General features: G+C 52.8%; 1 protein-coding gene across 5 annotated transcripts in view; it reads right to left on the minus strand.

The window, feature by feature from the left end:
* The window catches only part of TMEM63C (transmembrane protein 63C), a 76,140-nt gene that overhangs the window by 18,208 nt on the left and 36,279 nt on the right, over positions 1–21,653 (minus strand). For all 5 annotated transcript variants that reach the window (XR_013331755.1, XR_013331754.1, XM_077750765.1 and 2 more), the window contains exons 4-10: positions 16,531–16,692; positions 15,925–16,004; positions 15,447–15,528; positions 10,542–10,579; positions 4,539–4,681; positions 3,113–3,161; positions 999–1,107 (exon numbers count right to left, since the gene is read on the minus strand). Coding sequence is in view for 3 of the 5 variants with exons in the window: in XM_077750765.1 (XP_077606891.1) it covers positions 999–1,107; positions 3,113–3,161; positions 4,539–4,681; positions 10,542–10,579; positions 15,447–15,528; positions 15,925–16,004; positions 16,531–16,680 (651 nt within the window). In the remaining 2 variants the exon portion in view is untranslated. The remainder of the gene's footprint in view (positions 1–998; positions 1,108–3,112; positions 3,162–4,538; positions 4,682–10,541; positions 10,580–15,446; positions 15,529–15,924; positions 16,005–16,530; positions 16,693–21,653) is intronic.

The following is a 21,653-nucleotide window of genomic DNA, read 5'->3' on the forward strand; positions in this document are numbered from 1 at the left end:
GGAGATGAGGGTGCGGGTGAGGGTGCAGGTGCAGGTGGGGGTGTGGGTGAGGGTTTGGGTTTGAGTGAAGGTGTGGGTGCGGATGAGGAGGTGGGTGTGATGTGTTGTGGGTGCGGGTGAGGATATGGTGAAGGTGAGGGTGTGGGTGCGCATATGGCTCCGGCAGGCACCTCTGTGAGCCCACCTGCAGCCCGGAGGCCTCATCTCTTCACCCTGGGGGCAGCTGTGCGCTTCAAGCCCTAGGACTGCCAGTGCCAGCGAGCAAGGTGTGAAGAGTTAGAGCCCCAAATGCAGCCTCCACTGCTGATGGATGGGTTGGTGGGAAAGTGCCCGACTGCCCCTCCCCCCCACACTCAGGCTGGGAAAACTGGAGGGTGCACGTTCCACCTGATTCCCAGGCTGCCCGAAGTGTGAGCCTCTTATTTGCATCTTCTCTCTTCCACTCTCCCACCCCAAGGTTTTTCCTAGGATCACCTTCAAAACAGATGAGTGCTGTGCCATCCTTTATCTTAGAGCCTGCTTGGGAGGTGGGGTGCGGTGACCCAAACCAGGACAGTGAGGATACTGGGCCAGGACCTGGGGTCTCTGACCCCAGAAACTGTGGAAGGGCAAGGAACTTGGGCAGGGGGCGCTGAGCACTTAGGATGGAAGCCCCCGATGGCCCAGAGGTTTGTTAACCCTTTATTTGCAGACGGTGGCGGTCCAGGGGTCTTTGGAGAGGGGCCAGGCAGCAGGGTATAGGGGTAAGGGGCACCTGGGAGCAGCTATTTGCCAGCCGGCTCAGAAGAGTTTCAGTCGTTTAACCAACCAGGACAGCTGTGCTAGGTGTCAGGTGCTGATTTCCTGGCCTAAGGGCGGGAGACTGTGCCACTCAGGTGACACTGTCCCCTAGTGGTGTGCAGAATGCACCCATCTGGGGTGCCCCTGAAGGCTGGCCGTGGGATGGTCCAGCTCTGGCTGGGAGGGAGCAGTTCCGGGAGTCCAGTTTGCTTACTCACCTTGTAGCTCTTCTTGGGCACAAACCCTAAACAGTGATGAGCCATGAACATGAGGTTAATGATGAAATAGAGGAAGGAGAAGCAGCTATGCAGCCACAGGACCTTACTCCTGCCGGGAACAAGACACAGGAGGGGTGAGACCACCCTTTCCCATCCCATCCACTTCTCCCCTGGGCCACCCTCTGGTGCATCCAGACCCTGGGACACCTTGGACAGCATGGCCATGGTTAAGGAGCAGGTGCCCCATGTCAGCTGTTAATGACTAACATTTATTGAACACTTACTATATGCCAGACCCAGGCTGGGACTAGATGCTTTATGTACATTTTCTCACTAGACCGTAACACCATATGAGGTTGGTACTGTGTCTATCTTCATTTGATCAGAGTGGCGGGTGACCTGCCCAAGGTCACTGCTGGCTATGGCAGCGCTGGGAGGTGAGCCCGGGCAGAGGAAGCACTTGGGACTCCTCACCGCGGTGCTGTGCTGCTGGTGGCCGTGGCTCAGGCCCCCACGGTGGCCTGACAGCCCACATGGGGGGGGGGGCCATCTGACCTCTGTGGCGAGGGACAGGGGGTCAAACTCACACCCAGAGGGAGGAGGGCCCGGCGGGTTTGCTCTGCCTCTCCTGGGGTAGGAAGGGCAGTGGCACGCAGGCTCTGGGCTCAGATGATGTTGTCCCCAGGCATCGGGCCAAGCTGACTGTTCAGAAATAGGGCCCACCTTATTTGGTGCGATCTGAGGAGAGAAAAGCTGCCTGGCTTCAAAATATCTCCTCGCCACTCATCCCTGTGCCTGACATTTCACGTAACATCCCCCAACCAGCTAGGTGTCTCAATCCTCCATTCCTCAGAGCGGCCAAGTTTATATGGTCTCTAAGGAACATTCCAGCTCTCTGCCAATATGGATTTATGGGTTTTGAAGGTCTTTTCCTGCCCTGTTAAAATTAACATCTTAGGGATGCATGGATGACTCAGTCGGTTAAGCCTCTCACTTCAGCTCAAGTCATGATCTCACAGTTCGTGAGTTCAAACCCCACATCGGGCTCTGTGCTGACAGCTCAGTGCCTGGAGCCTGCTTCAGATTCTGTGTCTCCCTCTCTCTCTCTCTCTGCCCCTCCCCTGCTCATGCTCTGTCTCTCTCAAAAATAAACATTAAAAAATTTTAATAAAAATAAATAAAAACTAACACCTTATTGGGAAGGTATAGGCACTGTACCCCGGTGGCTGGCCTAGGAGAAGCTGATGGAGTCTGCTCTGGTGTTGGTAGCCCTGGGTGGGGGGGGAGGAGATGGCTGGAAGGGGAGCTAAGAGCATGCCACACCCCCATTCTGCTGACCTGGGGAGTAGGATAGATTGCAGGGTGCAGGGGCAGAGGGGCCAGGGTGGGGCAGGAGTGTGTGAACCCCCGCTCACACCTGCTGCTTCAGCTTTGTCAGGAAGTCAGCCACGCCGGCAGAGACACCCAGGAGGCCTGTTTTCTCAGCACGGACCGGCAGGGCCACATCTGTCTTAGTACAAATTGATCTGGCCACCAATCAGGCTGGCTGCTGTTGAAATCCACGAAATCATGTCCACCAGTTCTTCCTTCTCCACGGACTAGTAATGAAGCCGGGGCGGGGGTGCACTGCCCCAGACCCAGGGCCAGCTAATGGCAAAGGTGGGGCATGAACCCAGCTCATGTGGCTCCTCAGCCCCCCTGCTGTGGGAATCAGGTGTACACTTTTTTCGATTATATGAGAGTTAACTTGCACTATTTTGTGGGCAAAAAATAATACCTTAAGCCTCTGCTTGCTACAGCGTTTTTGCCACTTGGGAGCTGGACGTGTTAAAACAATCAGGGCTGTCTTTCCAAGTCTTCAGGAACGGCCAGTTTGGGTAGCTGTACCTACTGTCTACCTACTGCAGATATGGGGACACTGAGGCAGCAAGAGTCCTGCCCCCCCCCCCCAAGAGAATGTACCTCTGGCATCCCACTCAGTACATGGGTCCCAAGGAAACCAGGCCTTTCTTAACAGCAAAGCAATACCGATGTTTTTGACCCACACATTGGACCTTCTCTCCCCACCAATGCCCCAGCCAGTAGATTGGGAGGTAAGAAGGGCAGGTACCTACTCTATGGAGACATTGACAATGGTGGTCCGACCGAAGTGACTACTCCAATCTGAAAGAGAAGAAAGTGACTGACCTCAAGGCTGTTTCCTTGATTGAAGGAGTGGGGGTGGGGGATGGGGGCACTTGAATTCAAGGTTCCCAAATGAATGCCTGGGGTCTAGAGATGCTTGCTCACATCCTGCCCTTCCTTCTTGTTCTCCAGAACTTGCCTAGTTGGGGCTCTACAGGCAAATCTCGATGAGGCATCCCCAGGGGCCAACTGGAATGAGGCAGACACCAGTATATGCTTTTTGAAGCAGCCCAGGGCCCCAGCATGAGTGGAGGGATGAAATCAGCAACACTGTTACCACTGGCAACGATCACAACCAGAAGGTCACTTTGCCTCATAGAGATAAACCCTTCCAGTAAAATGTATTAGTTTGCCAGTTTAGACACCCTGGGCATTATGAAATGTATTCAGAAGTCCTGCGTTGATATACCATGTGTATGTTATTGTGTTATAACGTATCATTGCCAACACATGAGCTCTTAGGAAGAGAACCTGGAAAGACAGAAGTTTCTTACTCTGGTAGTGGTATCTGGTGGCATAGACACTGTGTGCTACCTTGAATTAACAGAGGTCTGCCTCTGGCTGAGGAGAAACAGACACCTGAGGGATCAGGGCTCCACTGGCTGCCATCTGGGCACTTAAGGTGCTACACTTCACCACCTTGTTGTACAGCCCTCAGCTCTGTCCATCTTCACATTTCTAAGGGACATACTGGCTATTATGCACTGAGCACTCACTACCTACTGGGCACCGGATGTGTGTTATCTCCCAGCTGGGGATCCCAGGCCTGGGGAGACTGATCTGCTGAATATAAAATGAAATCATTTGCTAGACTGAGCAAAGGTATTTTCTGGGAAGCAGATGTGGGTCAGAGTTGGGGAACCAAGATTTTTCTGTCTCTGGAGCCCAAGCTCACACCCAGAATGTCATTCTGTCAAAAGGACCGTCTTAGGAACAAGTGTGGCTAGACTTCTTATGAGACCAATTTTACACTTCCAGTGCAGCGTCTGTTACAGGGGACATGGAGAGAGATCAACGTCAGGGATCTTTGCAGTAGGTCACATGCCATAAAAAGGCCTCTGCAAAGACCTGGCAAGATGCAGTGTGGGGTCACAGATAAACATTCCGTTCTAGACTGAACTACTCCCGGGTGCTGCATGCCAGGTCCCAGGCCAAACTTGTTATGAAGGACGCCTCGTGTCCAGTATCCACACGGGAGGACAGAAATTTGGGTTGTCCTAAGGTCACATAACTAGTTTTGAAATGTGGAATTAAATTTTAGATTTCTAGACTACCAAGACCCAAGCCCTGCCCTGCCTAACAGGCTGCCCCTGAGATTGAATGGCCCAGGTGCAGGGTGCTCTGAGCTCCGCCTACCCAGAACGGTTCCCGTGTAGTTGATGGGCAAGATGATGCCCAAGGAGGGGATGCAGAGGATGAGCACAAAGATGATGAGATGATACTGGAACATGATGTAGATGCGGGCATCGTCTCCACACTTGCTAATTAGATCCTCGTTCCTGGAAGAGACACACAGACAAGGACATTCCTTAGAAGCCAGCGTGGCCACAGCTTCAGTTGGAGGGAGGTAGAGAAAAGGAAGAGAAGATTATCAACCTACCCCCAAGTTTTCGTTGCCTTTTTTTTTTTTTTTTAGAAATATCACCCTTCATCTCAAAGCCTCTATTTCACTGAATTTCACAGGCATATCAAAGGCAGAAGTTATGTTACAGACACACACTTGGGAATCCAGAAGCACATTTGAAATCAAGCATTCATCCCATCTTTTATTGCTTCTTCATATGTTTTGAGTGCTCGCCATGGTGTGTGGGCCAGACGAACCACTAGTGAGCTCAAGATGCATCTGATTTTTTAAGGAGTTGTTTCTTTTAATGTGTCAGTTAAAAAGGAATTCTTAAAACCACAAAGAGATATCACTGCACACTGCCAGACTGGTCCAAGTTAAAAAGTCAGACAATACCAAGTGTTGGCAAGGTAGGGGGCCACTGGGAGCTCTCCCACAGTCGTGGGCACGACTCTGGCAGAGCCACTTTGGAAAGCAGTTGGGATTATCTAAGGAAATTGAATATATGGACACTCTATGACCTAGTAACTCCATGTTTAGTATTATTCCTAGTAGAAACACATGCACATATCAAGAGACATGTCTAAAAATCTCATAGATGCCTTGTTTATAACAGCCTCAAACAACCTAAGTATCTACCAAAGGTGGAAATGGATGCAAGAACTGTTGAGATATATGTGCATATGTATATATATGAGATATATACATATAATGATGCATATATATATAACATTGTATATATAATGAAATACTATATAGAGATAAAAATGAATGACCATAGCTGAACCTCACAAACACAATGTTGAGTGAAAGACCCAGGCACAAATAGTACATACTGTATGTTTTCATATGCAAAGTTCAAAAATAGGCAATACAGAACTATGAGGCTAGAGGTCAGAATACTGGCTGCCTTTGGGGAGGAGAAGGTGATGGCGGTCGAGAGGGGCAGGAGGAGGGTTCCCGGAGTGTCGGCAATGTTCCAGATCTTGATCTGTTTTGCTGCAATTGAACTGGACATTTATTTTTTGTACGCTTTTCCATGTGTGTGTTATACTTCAATAAAAATATTTAAAAGCATGGGGCGCCTGGATGGCTCAGTTGGTTGAGCGTCGGACTCTTGATTTCAGCTCAGATCATGATTCCAGGGTTGTGGGATTGAGCCCCGTGTGGGGCCTGCACTGAGCATAGAGTCTGCTTGAGATTCTGTCTCCCTCTCCCTCTGCCCCTGTCTCCTGCTCATGTTCTCTCTCTTTAAAAAAAGAAAGAAAAGAAAAGAAAAGAAAAGAAAAGAAAAGAAAAGAATAGAAAAGAAAAGAAAAGAAGAAAAGAAAAGAAAGCAATACATGCTTATTATAGAAATTTTGGGGAATACAAAGGAGAAGAATATCATTCGTGCAGAATCTCATCCAACCCAAGATAATGACTATTAAGCACCTTGGTTAATCTCCTAGTTTTCTGTTGTGCTTGTTTAACTTAGTGACTATAGTATAAACAGCATTTGATGTATTGCTGTTTTGCTTAGCATTTAATCTTAAGCTCTTTCTGACCATTTCACATTTTGTCTAAATGTTTTCATGGCTCTGTAAAATAATGGCGATAGTGGCCTCCATTTTTGGAGCAGTGGTTCACACCCGGCACCAAGGTGGCCTCCCCACTCCATTGATGGGTGCACCGTACTTTACTCACCCTTGCTCTCTGCTCAGGCTTGTGGGTTGTATGCAACTTCTAGCATCAAGTCCAGGATTCAGATTTATTTTTATTTTATTAAAAAAAAAATTTACCCTTTATTTTTGAGAGACAGAGTACGAGTGGGGGAGGGGCAGAGAGAGGGAGACACAGAATCCAAAGCAGGCTCCAGGCCCAGAGCCTGACGCGGGGCTCGAACCCACGAACTGTGAGATCATGACCTGCGCTGAAGGCGGACGCTTAGCCGACTGAGCCGCCCAGGCACCCCTCATATTTATTTTTAAACAACACTATAAAGACTATATATTTAAGGCTTTTCAATATTCCCCATTTAGGGAATTATTTAGAACTCTTAATGGTTTTTAACTGCAAACAGTTAAAATACTTCCTGCTTTGAACTTGAGAATTAAATACCAAGAATGGGGTGGGTGGGAACTGGTGAGGCTGGGTGCCGGGCAGCAGGGAATGGGGGAGGGTCCTGCAGCAGGCTTGGGTGCCAGGTCTGGTCACCTGACAGAGTAGTGTGCCTGAGGCGCGATGGAGTGAGAGAGCCTCCCACCTCACAGAGGGAGCAGAGGGGTCTGGGCAGGACCCACAAGAACACAGGAATCTCCTTCCTGCTCCCCCCTGGGCCCACTGCTCCCTCCCCAGCGGAAGCTCAGATGATACACAGCAGCCTATCTTACAGCTCCCGGGGTGGGGGTGGGGATGGGAGCCTGTATTTCTGAGCCCGTCTGGATTCCCCTACTCCATTCTCTCCTCTTCCCAACCGCTGTCAAAGGTGCCGCCACCATGACGTCCCAGCTGCCGCCCTCCTCCTCACAATTAATTCTCATCTTGGCGCTGCTGGCTTCCCTTCCGCTGCCTCTTCCTGGAGACTACTGTATCCACTGTCTCCTCTCATCTTCACCTTCATATCCGCCTCTCTCCACACCCACTCACACCTCTTCCCCTGGAACTATAACCGGGTTCAAGTGCACACTGGGCTGGTCCGAAAAGAAGCAAGAAACTCCTCACGCCTCCACTCTCAGACCTGCTTCCCCTCAAGTTCCAGCCAAGGTCTTTGCCTCCCTCCTCCCGTCCACCTCTTCCTCTGCCTCTACTTCTTGGATGTCTTATCCTGGAACTGCCCTCCCAAAAGACACCCAAATCACCAAAGTCCATGCCCTCTTCCTTACTCTCAATCCACTCATCTATCAGGCCGGGTCCGCACAGCCCATGGCTTCAGTGAGTCTAGGCCCTAGGGGCTGCCGCCTCTTCCTCCAGCCCCAACGACACTCTCCCTTGGGCCTTTTCTGATCTTGCTTCCCATCTCGGGTGACCGATCTGCTCCCACAACTTCAACTATGACCTCGTGCACCCATCTCCCGGGCCATGATCTTCTGCTCTGACCTTTCTCCGAAGCTTTAGCTAGCCCTGTTTTTCAACAGCTTGCTGGTCAACTCACGGGTTTGCCCTAGTCATATCTCCTCATTCCCCCAACTCATCATATCCATCATCTCTCAGCTAGTGGAGTTGCTCTTCTCCCCAGAAACCAGACTTGGAATGGTCCAGATGGAGGCCAGGTAGAGACCACAGCCTGTGGACGGTAGCCCCATGATCTCTCTCCATAGGTCTCCTCCCCTGGTCACTACTGCCTCTCACCTGGACACTGGAAACGCCTCCTTAGGTGCTCACCTTATTCAACCTCCAGTCACCGCCCCCCGCCCCATTCTCCTGCCTACACACATGATCATTCCGAGCATCCTGCTCAAACATAAGAATTGGCTTTCTACTGCCTCTAGATCAAAGCCCATGATTCTCAGCATGGCAGTCAAGACCCCGGATGATCCTTCCAACCCATCTTTTAGCCTCTCTCTTGTCATGTATCCTTGCTTCTAGCCACACTAGACTGACCGTTTCTGGATGCTCCCTACCCATCTCTGCCCCAAACCTCCACTCATGTAGTCCTTTATTTGTGATGGGCCCAGCACTGGGCAGAGTGGAAATTCTTCCCATCCTCCAAGGACCAGCTAAAAGCTTGCTTCTCCTGGGGGCGCCTGGGTGGCTTAGTCGGTTGAGCGTCCGACTTTCGCTTAGGTCATGATCTCGCGGTTCGTGGGTTCAGGCCTCGCGTCGGGCTCTGTGCTGACTGCCAGCTCAGAGCCTGGAGACTGTTTCGGAGTCTGTCACTCCCTCTCTCTCTGACCCTCCCCTGCTCACGCTGTCTCTCACTCTCCTAGAAATAAAGAAAACATTAAAAAAAACCTTTTTTTGAAAGAAAAATAAATAAATAAAAGCTTGCTTCTCCTGAATGCTGTAGTTGGAATTAATTTTTTACCTCCCCCCCCACCAAATGCCCCTTGCACAGCAATTATAACTTCCCCATTATGAATTATATTTAGTGAGTCATGTTAACCTTTGCCTCTCCAACTAGACTCCATGGGCTTTGTACACTGGGACTCTGGCTTCCTCGTCCCTGATGAATAAATGTATTAATCTGTCTTCTAGTCACTGCTCTCAGAGGGTGCAGGATGCATAATACAACGCCCAGCCTTACTCCTTTCCTGGATGATGTGTTCCCGGTGGAGGCACCTTTGGGTGGAGTAGGGCAGGAGGAAGAGAATTCTCACCCTGAAACACACACTACTGTGCACATTGACTGCCCACTGACCTCAGGTCCAGGGCGCGCACATGAGACCCATCATTCATGAATTTGCTAAACCCAGGAACCCACAGGCAGCCCGCATGGCCTCCCATGCGGGTAACCAGCTCCAAGTGTTCATACACGCTGTTGATTACTGAAACATTTTTACAACTGGTAAATACTTGTTGAAAGGAAAAAAGTAAATTCCCTTGAAACTGTTGACAAGGATTGCCTCTCTGCAGGAGGCCTGGAGGTGGACTTTCAGGTCCGTCTTAATGAAAATATATTGAAAGTGAGCTTGTGCATGTTTTAAAACTTGACAAAGCAACACCAGAGAAGGTGCCAAGATATAAAACGTTTCCCCTCCACTCCCCCACATGTGGCTAAGATCCCTGAATGACACACAAACTAGCTGTACCCCTTCCTAGAGACTCCAGCGAATGATGAAGACAGAGCGGGGGGCAAGGCCACAGGGACTCCCCCATCAGTGGGGTTTGAGCTCAAACACCAGAGGCCAATGGTCCTAAGTCGGCCTCAGGTTTCCTAGTGCCTCGTGCCCCCTTCAGCAGGTCTGGAGGAAGGGAGGTGCCCTGAGGTGGCCGATGGAGGGGGGATGGGGTCTTGGAAAAATGTATGAATGTTCCCAGCCAGGGCCTGACTGGTGGGCGTTAGAGGCACACTCAAGAGCAAGTCCCATGAACCTTTGCCAAAAAAAGCAAATTAGCAGGCCCAATCAGGCCCCTTGCTGCAGGTGGCCTCTGAGGGGCGGTGAGGCTGTGCCCTAAGGCAGGCACCACTAGGCAAGAAAAGACCCTGGAGGAGGGTTCTGAAAGGTGGACAGGACATGACAGACAGGAATGTACAGGGCTATGAGTGGAGGCAGAGCGGTGTGCACAGGCATGAGTGTGTACATGCACGTGTATCCACACACATGCACACAGTGGAGGCAGAAAGTTCTGGTAAGCGCTCAGCGGAAGCAGGGCAGAATCAGGAGCGTGCATCTGAATCGTGAAGCATGGGGTGATCAGGAGAAAACAGGTGACTTGGGGTCTTTCTCCTTGCCAGGGACAATCTGGCCCTCAGAGATCCAGAAGGTAAGGTGGGCAAGGAGCTCTCCCTCTGTAATCAGTGCTGAGGCAAGAGGGAGCATGCCCTGCTGTCTGGCATTTCTTTTCCATTTCAATATGATAAATGGTGTTCACAGAAATAAAGCAAATAGCAACGCAAGAAGAATTTCTTTTTCCTAGCGTGGAATTCATAAAAGCATTTTTATAAGCATGAGAACATGATCCTTTCCTGAGGGTTGTGGGCCGTGCCCAGGTCCCACTTCACCCACTGTAACCCAGAAAAGTGTCCCCTGCCTGGGCAGGGCCGAGGTGGTCAGTGGGGAATCAGGGGTAGGGTACAGAGCACAGGCCCCACCCCCCATCATCACCCAAATACGGCCGCTGCTGTCACAAGCTCAGAAAGTTCAGGCACTTACTTCATGGTGATGGTGTTGAAGAACCAGGAATAGAAGCCCTGGGGGAAAAGGAGAGAACGTGTGAGAAAATCCCAGGCCCAGGCCTGCCCTGCTCAGCTGTGGAAGCCCAGGCAATGCGAGGCGGCGTCCGCAAGGGGCCTCCTGCCAGGCGAGAGAGGGCGGCGAGAAAGAGCATGGGTCCTGGAAGGAAGTGGGCTCCATCTGGAATCGGTGGTGACTGTCCAGAGAGAGGTGTCCCTGGAAGTGAGCTGTGAGTTGACATTCCTGCCATGTGGCATCCCCGTGACAGGAAATGGGGCCTGAGTGGGTCTTGGACCAGAGGGAGAGAAGGGACCGTCTGTAGGGTGGACGCTGGCTGGTTTCCATCTGTCCCTCATTGCTTCCTCCTGGGAAATGCCCTCCCCCCATGCATGTGGCCCGGTGGGCTGTCCATCAAGTAGGGGTCTGCCACCAGGGGTCAGCTGATCAACGGGAGCATGACCCAAGGGGGCCCGATCGAAATTCTCTTAAGGGGATTGACAGGGGTATTGAGGGAGAGGGTCTGTCTCCGTCTGAACTCCTGGAGAACACCATGGAGGAGGCTGCGATGGCTTGGTGTCATCCTCAATGCTACAACCAAAGCTTGTCTGAGGGGAAAAAAAAAAGCTAGCCACTTCTCTTTGGGTTTCCTCACACTCAAGCCACATATTACTTTTTTTTTTTTTAAACACTAATTTGAGCCGGGTTTCTTCTACATCTGAGAGTCCTGTTGGGGTGCCTGGGTGGCTCAGTCGGTTAAGCGTCTGACTTCAGCTCAGGTCATGATCTCATGGGTTCGTGGGTTTGAGCCCCATGTTGGGTTCTGTGCTGACAGCTCAGAGCCTGGAGCCTGCTTTGGATTCTGTGTCTCCCTCTCTCTTTGCCCCTCCCCCACTTGTGTTCCCTCCTTCTCTCTCTGTCTCTCTCTCTCTCTCAAAAATAACCCTAGGCAAAGGCAGCCTCAGCCATGGAAGTGATGGGGGGCCTAGAAAGGAAGTCTGGGAAGAGTGTGCATGACGATGGGCCGGGGTCCATGGCCCTAAAAGCTGCCAGATCTCATAGCTGGTTAAGTTGCCCCGGTGCGTGCTTCCTTCCAGGATCCTCTAGGGTTTAGGAAAATCTTGGAAAAGGTTGCAACTCTTGACTGACCCCATTTGATCACAAGTACATCAGTGAACCAGGCAGGCCTGCCTGGCTGACCCTCCCCAGCACCACGTGATTGGGGAAGGGCATTTTCCCAAAGGAAGCGATAGGGGTCAGGCAAGCAAGAAACACAGGAAGTTCCTTGCTCACTTCAGTATAAGACACACCAAGTCCCCTTCCCCGTATGGGTTGCCTGAAGGGTCAGATGTCCACCTCGGGTGGGACCGTGTCTTCAGTTATGTCTTGAAGGGCTAAAATAAAGACAGCTGCTCAGGTATGAGTCACAGCAATGAAGGGGACGAGCATGCTGGTGGCATGGACTGCGAAGTCATGAGTTGCTAAACGGGAGTTGGGCTGCGAGTCTGACTCCACTCCCTGCATTGGACAGTTTCTCCACCAGCCACCTATGGGCAAACAGGGTGTGATTTATTTAGGGGGTAAGGAGGCTGGTTGACGGTGCCCAGTGGTTGTGCACAGTGGAGGACACCCCTTCCTGGGAGTCACTTCCACCCCTTCTATGCAGGTACAGAGATGTCACCCCATGTGGCACGTACAAGTCCTGGAATTCACGCAGGACAGGACTGACCTGGAGAGGGCAGAGGTCGTGAGGAGAAGTGTGGCCTGTGTGCCTGTGAAAACTGCATGGACGTAGATGCGTGAGCGGGCGTGTGCGCCGTCTCTCTTTTCTCTCACAGACGACAGGCACACACGTGCCCACGTGCTCCCCTGGTATACACCACAGCCATGGAAGGCACGACCCGTTCAGAAGCCTGGCACCTGAACAGCAGGCCTGACAAGCAGACCACCTCCCATCCCGCCCTCCCCCTGCGGAAAGGGTCATAAGGTCCCAGGAGCCAGCTCAGCTGACAAGACTGAGTGATTGTGGTCAGTTCATCGTACGTCTCTTGGTGGCCTCAAGCTCCTCACGCGGACCACGTGGGGTGATGACCTGGTCGCTTCACCCACGCCACTCAGCCTGGCCGAGGCCCCAGCATCCTGGCCAGGTGTCCACGGGCCACCTCACCAGGCTCTCTCCCTGCCTGTCTCATTGTCTCATTTCTACTTCTGCAGTCTGACCGCCTCACTGTCGCCATAACGATTCCTCAGATATTTTTTAAATAATCTTTTTGCCACTGTATCCAAAAAAAAAAAAACCCCAAACAAAGCAATGCTTGCAAAAATAAACCTGAGAGCCAATCTGGTAAGGTGGGTGGGACTGTCCCTGTTCTATGGAGAAATCCAAAGGGACAAATCTGTCTGAGGCCCCCCCCAACACAGCTTGGGGCAGACTGCAGCAGCTAAGGGGACCAGGTCTCTTGGAGGCATGACAACGGAAGGAATATGGCTCTACTCACTCACTGCCTCCAACAAGCACAAATCAGAGCTGGTTACACGGCAGGTGGGCCTGGGTGCGGGGACAGCGGAGGGCAAGACCAGGGCAGGGCTGCTCTCGCTGGGGGAGCAGGGACGCCAGACCGATCTGGTGGATGAGGGCCTGTTACAGACTGGGGTCAGGAGCTCTGAAGAAAAGCAATGCACTTTCCATGCATGTAGAACAAAAGATCTGGACCCACAAGGGGGGATGGGGCTCCTGGCAAAGTGGACCCCTGAGCAAAGGGGAGTATGCTAACCTGAGCAGGGCCACCGGGGAGGGGAGAGGGAAAAGCAGGTGAGACGCCCTGTAGAGGGGAGGAGGGGGCACTTCTGAGAATCTAAAATGTGGCTGCTGTGGCCAGGGGTGGGGGGGTTGGGAGGCAAGGACAAGTCGGGCAGGCGGGCAAGAGACCAAAGCACGAGGCCACAGCAAGGTGTCTGCACTTTGTTCCAAGAGCACTAGGGAGCCACTGAAGGTTTACGCAGGGGAATGTGTGTCCCCGCTCATGGGAATCGCTCTGGGTGCAGGTGGAAAATGGGCAGGGTAGGATACAGGTGTGGACACACTGGTTAGAGGTCACCCTGCCTCATCCAACAAGAGGTGGCCCCAAGCTCCTCACTCGGACCACATGGGGTGATGACCCGGTCGCTTCACCCACACCACTCGGCCTGGCCGAGGCCCCAGCATCCTGGCCAGGCGTCCGTGCAGGATGGGGGCTTGGCCTGGGGGGGTGGGGGAGCGCTGGAGAGAAGCAAGACTGGGAGGGTGGCAGCCATACAACTTGGTAATGAACTGGCTGCACCTGGGGCTCTGGGCCAGACCCAGGGGGGTGCACCTGGGTGGGTGGTGGGCAGAGCCTGAAACCAGGGATCTAGGAGCAGGTGGGTGGGGGGTGTCGCAGCATGTTTTAGACATGCTGAATTCCAAATGCGTTTACAATCTCCATGTGGAGATATTTTGAAGGCCACTGGATAAATGTGTCTGGAGCCCAGAGGGAGGCTTAGCTGGAGGCAGAATTTAGGAGGGTTCTGTGCAGAGGTGGCGGGTGAGGTTGTGAGTGTGGATGACATTGCCCAGGAAGGGGAGGAGGAGGTCTGGGACCAGCTGAGGGAAACCCCAGCGGTGGAGGAGCCTGCAGAGGGGATGGAGAGGCACAGACGAGCGGCAGAAGAGAGACCCAGAGAGTGTGATCTCACAGAAGCAACTGGAAGCGCCTGTTCCAGAAGGGAAGGTGGTCTACAGGGCCGGATGTTTCTGGGAGATCAGAGGAGATGAGAACTCAGCAAAGTCCTGGGACAGCTGATGACTTGTCTGGACGGAACGGAGGGAGTGAGAGTGAGAGAGTGGGCAGCACAGGTGCAGACCACTCTTGCAGTTCTGCTGTGATGGGCAGAGGGAGACAGGCAGTGTGGGCTGTGGCGGGGAGGGCCCAAGATCGTCTCTGGCACCGTCTGGAACTCTCCAGTTCTGTGCCGTGACTGTGGAGTGCCTTCCTTGCCCCTTTTTGAGTTCATGCACTTGCCACCGTCCTATGTACCTCCATCCCGGTGTCTCTCACCCAGAGAGAAAGTCCCACAAAGCAGGACTTGGTCCATTTAGTTCACTGTCCAGGCCCCGGGTCCCAGACCAGTGGTGGCCCACATTAGGTGTGCCAGCTAAGTGAACAAACCGGCTCGAGGGACACTGGCATCCAACAGGCCAGAGAAGGAAGAGAAGATTGGGCTCCATGGAGCAGAGCTGGGAGGCAGGGGTTGAGGGAGTCCCTACCTGATGTCCGGACTCTCCTGTATGAAGCAGGAGGTGAGTCCTTGGCTCAGAGTGGGGGCTGGGGCAGGACTGGGATTGTGACGAGGGTTGGAGATTTGAGAAGAGCAACAAAATGAGTTTTAGAAATTCCTTTAAGGGGCATCTGGGTGGCTCAGTCGGTTAAGGGTCTGACTCTTGATTTTGGCTCAGGTCATGATCTCTCGGTCACGAGATCGAGCCCCAAGTCAGGCTCTGTGCTGAGTGTGGAGCCTGCTTAAGATTCTCTCTGTCTCTGTCTCTCTCCCCCTCCCCATCCCTGCTTGCATACTCTCTCTCATCCTCTAAAATAAATAAATAAATAAATAAATAAAATGAATCCCTTTAAATATTAGAATTAACTAACTCTTACTTAGCGCTCTAGGAGGGAGGAATGGTTAATATCGCCATCTTGCTGATGGGGAAACTGAGGCTTGGTGAGGCTGAAGACTTTGTCCAGGGTCACAGTGCCAGGCTGGGTGCAGCCGGCCGCGAAGTCCCTTACTAAGAGCGTGCTCCTTCCTGCACACAGCAGGGCCACTGCCCAGAGCCAGGAGCCCACTGGGCCTGGGCCCACCAGCGCTCACCTTGTCTTTGTGCTCCATCTCCAGGGAAATATCCGAGGGAGACGTCTTCTCGCTCTGCTCCCCATAGATCAGTGAAGTCAGGCTGTTGGCCAGGAAGAGCAGTGAGCAGGGAGGCGGAGGAAAGAGAAGGCCTCGGGGACCCGCCTTGCTGTCTCTCCAGCTCCCAGGCCAAGGGCTGCCACACCTTCTTGTGTGGGACCAGACACGCCTCAGCTCCAGTGCTGAGCACACAGCTCTGGGTACAGACAGGGATCACCCCTGTTGCCAGGTGCTCAACTTATCTGGGGAATCATGGGATCCAGAAAGTCTGAGACCTGAGAAAAAAGTGGGCTCGTGCCCAGAGATGACCGCCCCCGCTAAGTTCCCTTCCTTCGTGGAGGGCCAGAGCCGTGCAGGAGTGGCCGATGGCTGGCATGACACCTGCTGTGGCCACATCTCCCCCGAGGGGCAAGAGGCTGGTTCACCCCGACCCCCTCACCTGTCATTGTGAATCAGCAGAGCCAGGCGCCCGTAGTCCCACGCAGCTTTCCGGAGGAAGGAATAAACTAAAATGATGACCTGCAGGCCGGGAAAGGGGATGTGGGATATGTCTCCTGGCCAGCTGGCCCCTGCAACTCCGGGGGGGAGATCCTGTCCCCCAGGTTCCCGGGGGCTCCCTGGGCTCCCCAACAAGCGGCCAGCTCTGTTGGGTAGAGGCCATGCCTTTTTAAACTCTGGATCCCCTGTGCCCAGCAGCTTCCGAGCAGAGTGGGTTCTGAGTTTGCTGAGGGAAGGCATCAGTATCATGTTTAGAACTCTGCAAGAAGAACACTGCTTGAAGAAATCAGCAAGGGGAGAGAGAAGGGAGGCCGAGGGCACTGGCCACGTGGGCACCTGGAGGGTGGCGCGTGGAAGGGTGTCAGGAATTCTGCCTGTTCCTGCAGGTCCCTCTTCCTCAGGCTGCCCTGGGCACGGCTGACATTCAGGGAGTCCCCACCACTGAGGCCGGTATCCACCTTGAGACCGGAGGCCCCTGCTGCACTCGTGACGGTTTGATGGTCCGACCCTGGAGGCCCCACTGCCCACCGTGGAGCGCAGGACTTACCACCCACAAGATGATGTTGAGGAACAGCACGGTGGGGATCCCCCCAAAAGGCTGCCCCTGCAGAACGGTGTTCCGAGAATGGAAGCAGTCATCCGTTGTCAAGTTCTGTTTCTCTCCCACCATATTCAGGTTGCCCCGCGAGGCAGCCATCCTGGGCTCTTCCTGGTGACAGAAGGGCGCTCAGGTCAGACATAAGGAACCCCTCTCACTCTGCAAATGCACGAGCTTGCCGGGGAGTTGGGGGGAGGTAGGTGCACCGAGTACCCATCAGATCCAGCATCCATTGCCAGCCTGTAGCAGGTCAAGGTGGAAGGCTCAGCCCTGAGGGGGCCATACAGCCCTACCTTGTTAGAGCACAGCTTCCTGAAACCCAGGGCCATGATGGCAGAAGAGCCCAGGTCCCAGATGCCCTGGAAGAGATTTCATTTTGTACCAGTTGCTCCCTTTATCAAGAGTTGTGAAATGCACATCCAAGAGGGTCTTCCTATATTTACCTTTGTGAAACTTTTCTTGCATATAAATGAACAAACTTCACAAAGGTGGGTAGGACCCCAGAGTGGAAATATTCGGTTTGGAGAACAGAACTGCATTCCTGGGATGCCCGTGCAGACAGGGTCTAACATCCTATGATTCTCTGATCCCATTTCCAGGAAAGGAAAGTCCCTAAAGCTAAATGAGGTAAAGCTGTAGAGCAACTGGCATGTAGCAGTGACTCAGTAAACATCACTATCTCCAGGTCGAACTTAAATCAGGGGGATCAGCACCTGCCCAGAGCCTGAGCCAAGCCAGTGAGCCTGAGCATTTTGATGAGACTCAAATGTAGGGCTCCTGGTCATGGGCATCAATAGTCTCCAGACTCAGAAGAGTGGGAAGCACAGACGAAAACTGGAAGCGACTGGTAGCTGCTTAAACTTACCTGCAAAGTGTTCTGGTTTTAAAAGATCATTCAGGGGCACCTGGCTGGTTCAGTAGGTAGAGCATGTGACTCTTAATCTCAGGGTCTCCTGAGATTCAAGCCCCATGTTGGACATGGAACTTATTAAAAAAAAAAAAAGAAGAATAGCTAAGATTTCACAGCACCTGGGTGGCTCAGTTAGTTGGACGTCCAACTCTTTTGATTTTTATTTTTTTCTTAATGTTTATTTAATTTTGGAAGAGAGAGAGAGCATGTACAAGCAGGGGAAGGGCGGGAGGGTGGGGGACAGATGATCTGAAATGGGCTCCATGCTGACTACAGAGAGCCTGATGTGGGCTCAAACCCACAAACCTTGAGATCATGACCTCAGCCGAGGTGAGATGCTCAACTGACTGAGCTACCGAGGCGCCCTGGGAATCCAACTCTTGATCTCAGCTCAGGTCATAATCTCACAGTTCATGAGATAGGGTCCTGCGCTGGGCTCTCTGCTGACAGCATGGAGCCTGTTTGGGATTCTCTCTCCTTCCCTCTCTCTCCACCCCTCCCCCACTTGAGTGCTCGCTTGCTCTCTCTCTCTCTCTCAAAATAAATAAATAAACATTACCAAAAAAAAATCATTCATTTTGGCTCCAGACCTTGTCTCACCATAGAAACTCATCACTCCCATTCAAGAAAAGAAGGCTTGTTCATTCATTCACTTAACTAGTATCTAGTGAACACCTGCTTTGTGCCAGACTAATGTGCCAGACTGATGCAACAGTGAATAGGCTAAAAAGAAAATCCCTCTCTCATGGGATCCTGGTGGGGAAAAGTGGTGTAGGGGTGAGGGTGAGGCAGAATGCTAAAGAGGGTGACTGGGAAGACCTCACTGGGAGGAAGACATTTGGACCAAGACTTGAAGAGGGAGCAAACCACAGGACAGACAGGCACAGCAAAAAGCCTGGGGCACATGCTTGCTTGGAGCCTCCAAAAAGAGCAAACAGGCCAATGTGGCTGGACAGGGGAGAGTGAAGGGGGTGCAGCTTGGACAGGGGAGAGTAAAGGGGGTGAAGCTTGGACAGGGGAGAATGAAGGGGGTGAAGCTTGAGCCAAGGAGTGACGTGAAATGACTTATGTATTAAAGGGACCATTCTGACCCTTGGTTTGAGAATAGTTGGGAGTGGGGCAAGCCAAGAAGTAGAAAGAGAGAGGTCAGTTAAGAGGAAATTATAGCAATCCAGGCAAGAGGTGACAAGACTGAGACGGAAGCAGAGGAGGTGGCAGGAAGTGGTCACATTTTGGAAGTTCTGAAGGTGAAGCCAGGATGTGCTGATGGAATGGGGGGGAGGGGGGTTGTACAAGAGAGGAGTCCAGAATGACTCTGATGTTTCTGGGCCGAAGAGCAGAGGTGCCTTTATTGGGTGGGACAAACCAGGAGCGGAGGGAGGGGTCAGGAGCCGGGTGCTGGACATGCTAAGTGGAGACGCCAGGCCAGACATGTGAGCCTGCAGCTCAGAGGAGAGTCAGGAGACATAAATGTGAGTCACCAGCAGACAGGTGACTCTTAGAAGCGTAGGACTGGGTCACCGAAGGAGTGAGCGCAGAGTGAGCTCAAGGTCTGTGCCACGTGAGGCTCCACTCGTGGAGGTGAAGCAGATGAGGAGGAAACAGGAAAGAGCAGCCCAGGGAGGAAGGAGAACAGCAGGAGAGGGCGGTGTCCTGGAAGCTAATACAATGTTTCCAGGAGAAGGGAGGGACCGGCTGGCTGATGTGGTCAAGTAAGACGACAACTGAGGACCTGCCGTGGCTGAAGCATTGCGGAGGTTTAGTCAGTGGCCAGACTGGAACAGAGAGAGTGGCGGCAGGAGAGTTGGAGCCAGTGGGCGTGAACGATTCTTTCGAACGGGACTGAGAGCCTGGAGCGGCTAGGATGGGAGAAGCTCAGTACACGGAATGCCGATGGGAACGGTCCGGTCCGGGAGGAAATGAAAGGCTGGTGATGCGGGAGGGACAGGGCAGCTGGAGCAGCGCGAGGGTGTGGGAAGGGCTGGTGACTGGGGCACCAGCGGAGACGCTGGCCTTGGCCGAGAGCTGGATGCTGACCCATGGCTGCAGGAGGGGGGCGGGGCGCTGGTGGAGATCAGGGGCGTGCCCGCCCAAGGCTTCTCAGATGCAGAGGGAACAAGGTGCAAGGTGGCTGAGTAATGCAGGTGGTGGGCAGGTGGGGGATGTCAGGACAGGGAAAAAGGTAGAAACAGAAGTCTGGAGAAGTGATGGAGTGAACAGATTATGAGAAGGTGGTGGGACTGCCGGGCAGCACTAAGGAGCCACTGCGGTTCATGGTCTTGAATTTGCAGCAGGAGCAGCCAGACTCACTGGGCATCTCCCCCAGCTGTGCTCATCGGTGTGGTTGTAGGTGAGCAGCTGTGGAGGAGGCAGACAGCGCGACCTAACCAGGGCAGGCATTTTCCCAAGGAAGTATGAGAATGAGAGGGCTGGAGTTGTAGCTGAGGGAATAGGTTTAATGACTGGCCAGGTAAGGAGAGAAAGGACACGCGAGGTGGGCGAGGGATGGTGACGGAGGCCCGAGGTCCAGGGAGGTAGAACTGTCGGGTACCATAGGCTGTTGGAAAATGAGCTGTGTGACATGGAGATTAAGAAGGGATTGGTTACGGGTAATGAGAAGGTCTAGGGCGTGAAAATGGAGTCGGCGGCTGCGTGGTGTCAAGGAGCTGACTGGAATGTTCTTTGTGGGTAGGTGGATATTGAAATCAGTCAGAATGAAGATGGGACTGGCACTGGTGTGACAGTGAGGCAAGAACTGAACTCTTCTGGGAAGGAGCGGAGTGATCTGGTTGGGGGGAGTCAGTGCCTGTACCAAAGATGGGGAGCATGATGTCTAGGCTGACACTGTGGGTCCAAGATGGGGGCTTCAGCAGGGAGGAAGGAAGAAGAGTCTGGGAGTTGCAAAGAGGAGCAAGGAATACATCTCTCCCATCCCCAGGCCCATGAAGGGAGTAAGGGGGGGCGGGCGTTCTGTCCTGGGGAGTCTCTGGTTTCAGTTCCCAGGGGGCAGGCAAGGTGCTGCAGGAGCTGGGGCTGTTTCTGGGAATCCTGGGCTCTGTGGCACTGAATCCCAGTTCTGACACTTCCTAGTCACCTCGAGGAAGCTACTTAAGGTCTCCCTGCCTCATTTACTCATCTATAAAAGGGGAGAGTGTTAGTAACGAGTCCTCACTTTGCTATTAAAAAGGATAAGTGGGGGCACCCAAGTGGCTCAGTTGGCTAAGCATCTGACTCTTGATTTCAGCTCAGGTCATGATCTCACGCCTTGTTGAGATGAGCCCCTACACTGACAGTGTGGAGCCTGCTTGGAATTTTCCCTCTCCTTCTCTCTGCTCCTCCTCCCCCCACCCCCGCAATAAATAAATAAACATCTTTTTAAAAAAGACAGATACATGGGTTAAGATTTGACAGCCATGGAGAGCAATGGCTGGGACGCAGAAGTATCACATAGACACCTGTCAAATGCAAAGTGGACGCAGAGCGCCAAGGGGCACAGTGGAATGCTGTGTGGAGTTGGGAAGGCTTGGGAGATGTGCATGGAGAAGGGAGTAAAGGAGAAGAGGGTGGTGTGCAGTTCAAGGGTCTGGGGCTCCCTGTGCTAACTCACAAAACTAGAGAAACACAAGAAGTCACCCTCCTACTTGCCGGATCAGCGTCTAATGGGAGCAGGAAGCCTCCTGACTTTCTGCTTCCCTCTCTTTCTGCCTGGGCTGCCCACGGTTTTATTACCCCAGATCACTGCTTAACTCACTGACACAAGCATGTTTAGCCAAATACAAACTTAGCAGAGTTTACCCTGAACGTGGTACTTTTTAAAAAAAAAATTTTTTTTAACGTTGACTTATTTATTTTGAAAGAGAGAGAGCGCGGGCTGAGAAACAGAGAGGGAGAGAGAGAATCCCAAACGGGCTCTGCGCTGTCAGTACACAGCCCCACTTGGGGCTCGATCCCAGGCAGCGTGAGATCATGACCTGAGCTAAAATCAAGAGTTGGAGGCTTAACTCACTGGGCTCCCGGCGCCCCCAAACACGGTACGTTTTAACAGCAAGTCTTCTGCCAGAGAAGCCGGAGTAGCCCAAGTAGCATTTCTCTCGGTATCTCTGGCAGCTGCGGCACGAAGCTACAGTTCTGCTGGCGGCCACCGGGGGGAGCCCGCGCTGAG

Source organism: Crocuta crocuta, unplaced genomic scaffold (genome assembly GCF_008692635.1).
Source record: "Crocuta crocuta isolate KB4526 unplaced genomic scaffold, BGI_CrCroc_1.0 scaffold186, whole genome shotgun sequence".
NCBI lineage: Eukaryota > Metazoa > Chordata > Mammalia > Carnivora > Hyaenidae > Crocuta > Crocuta crocuta.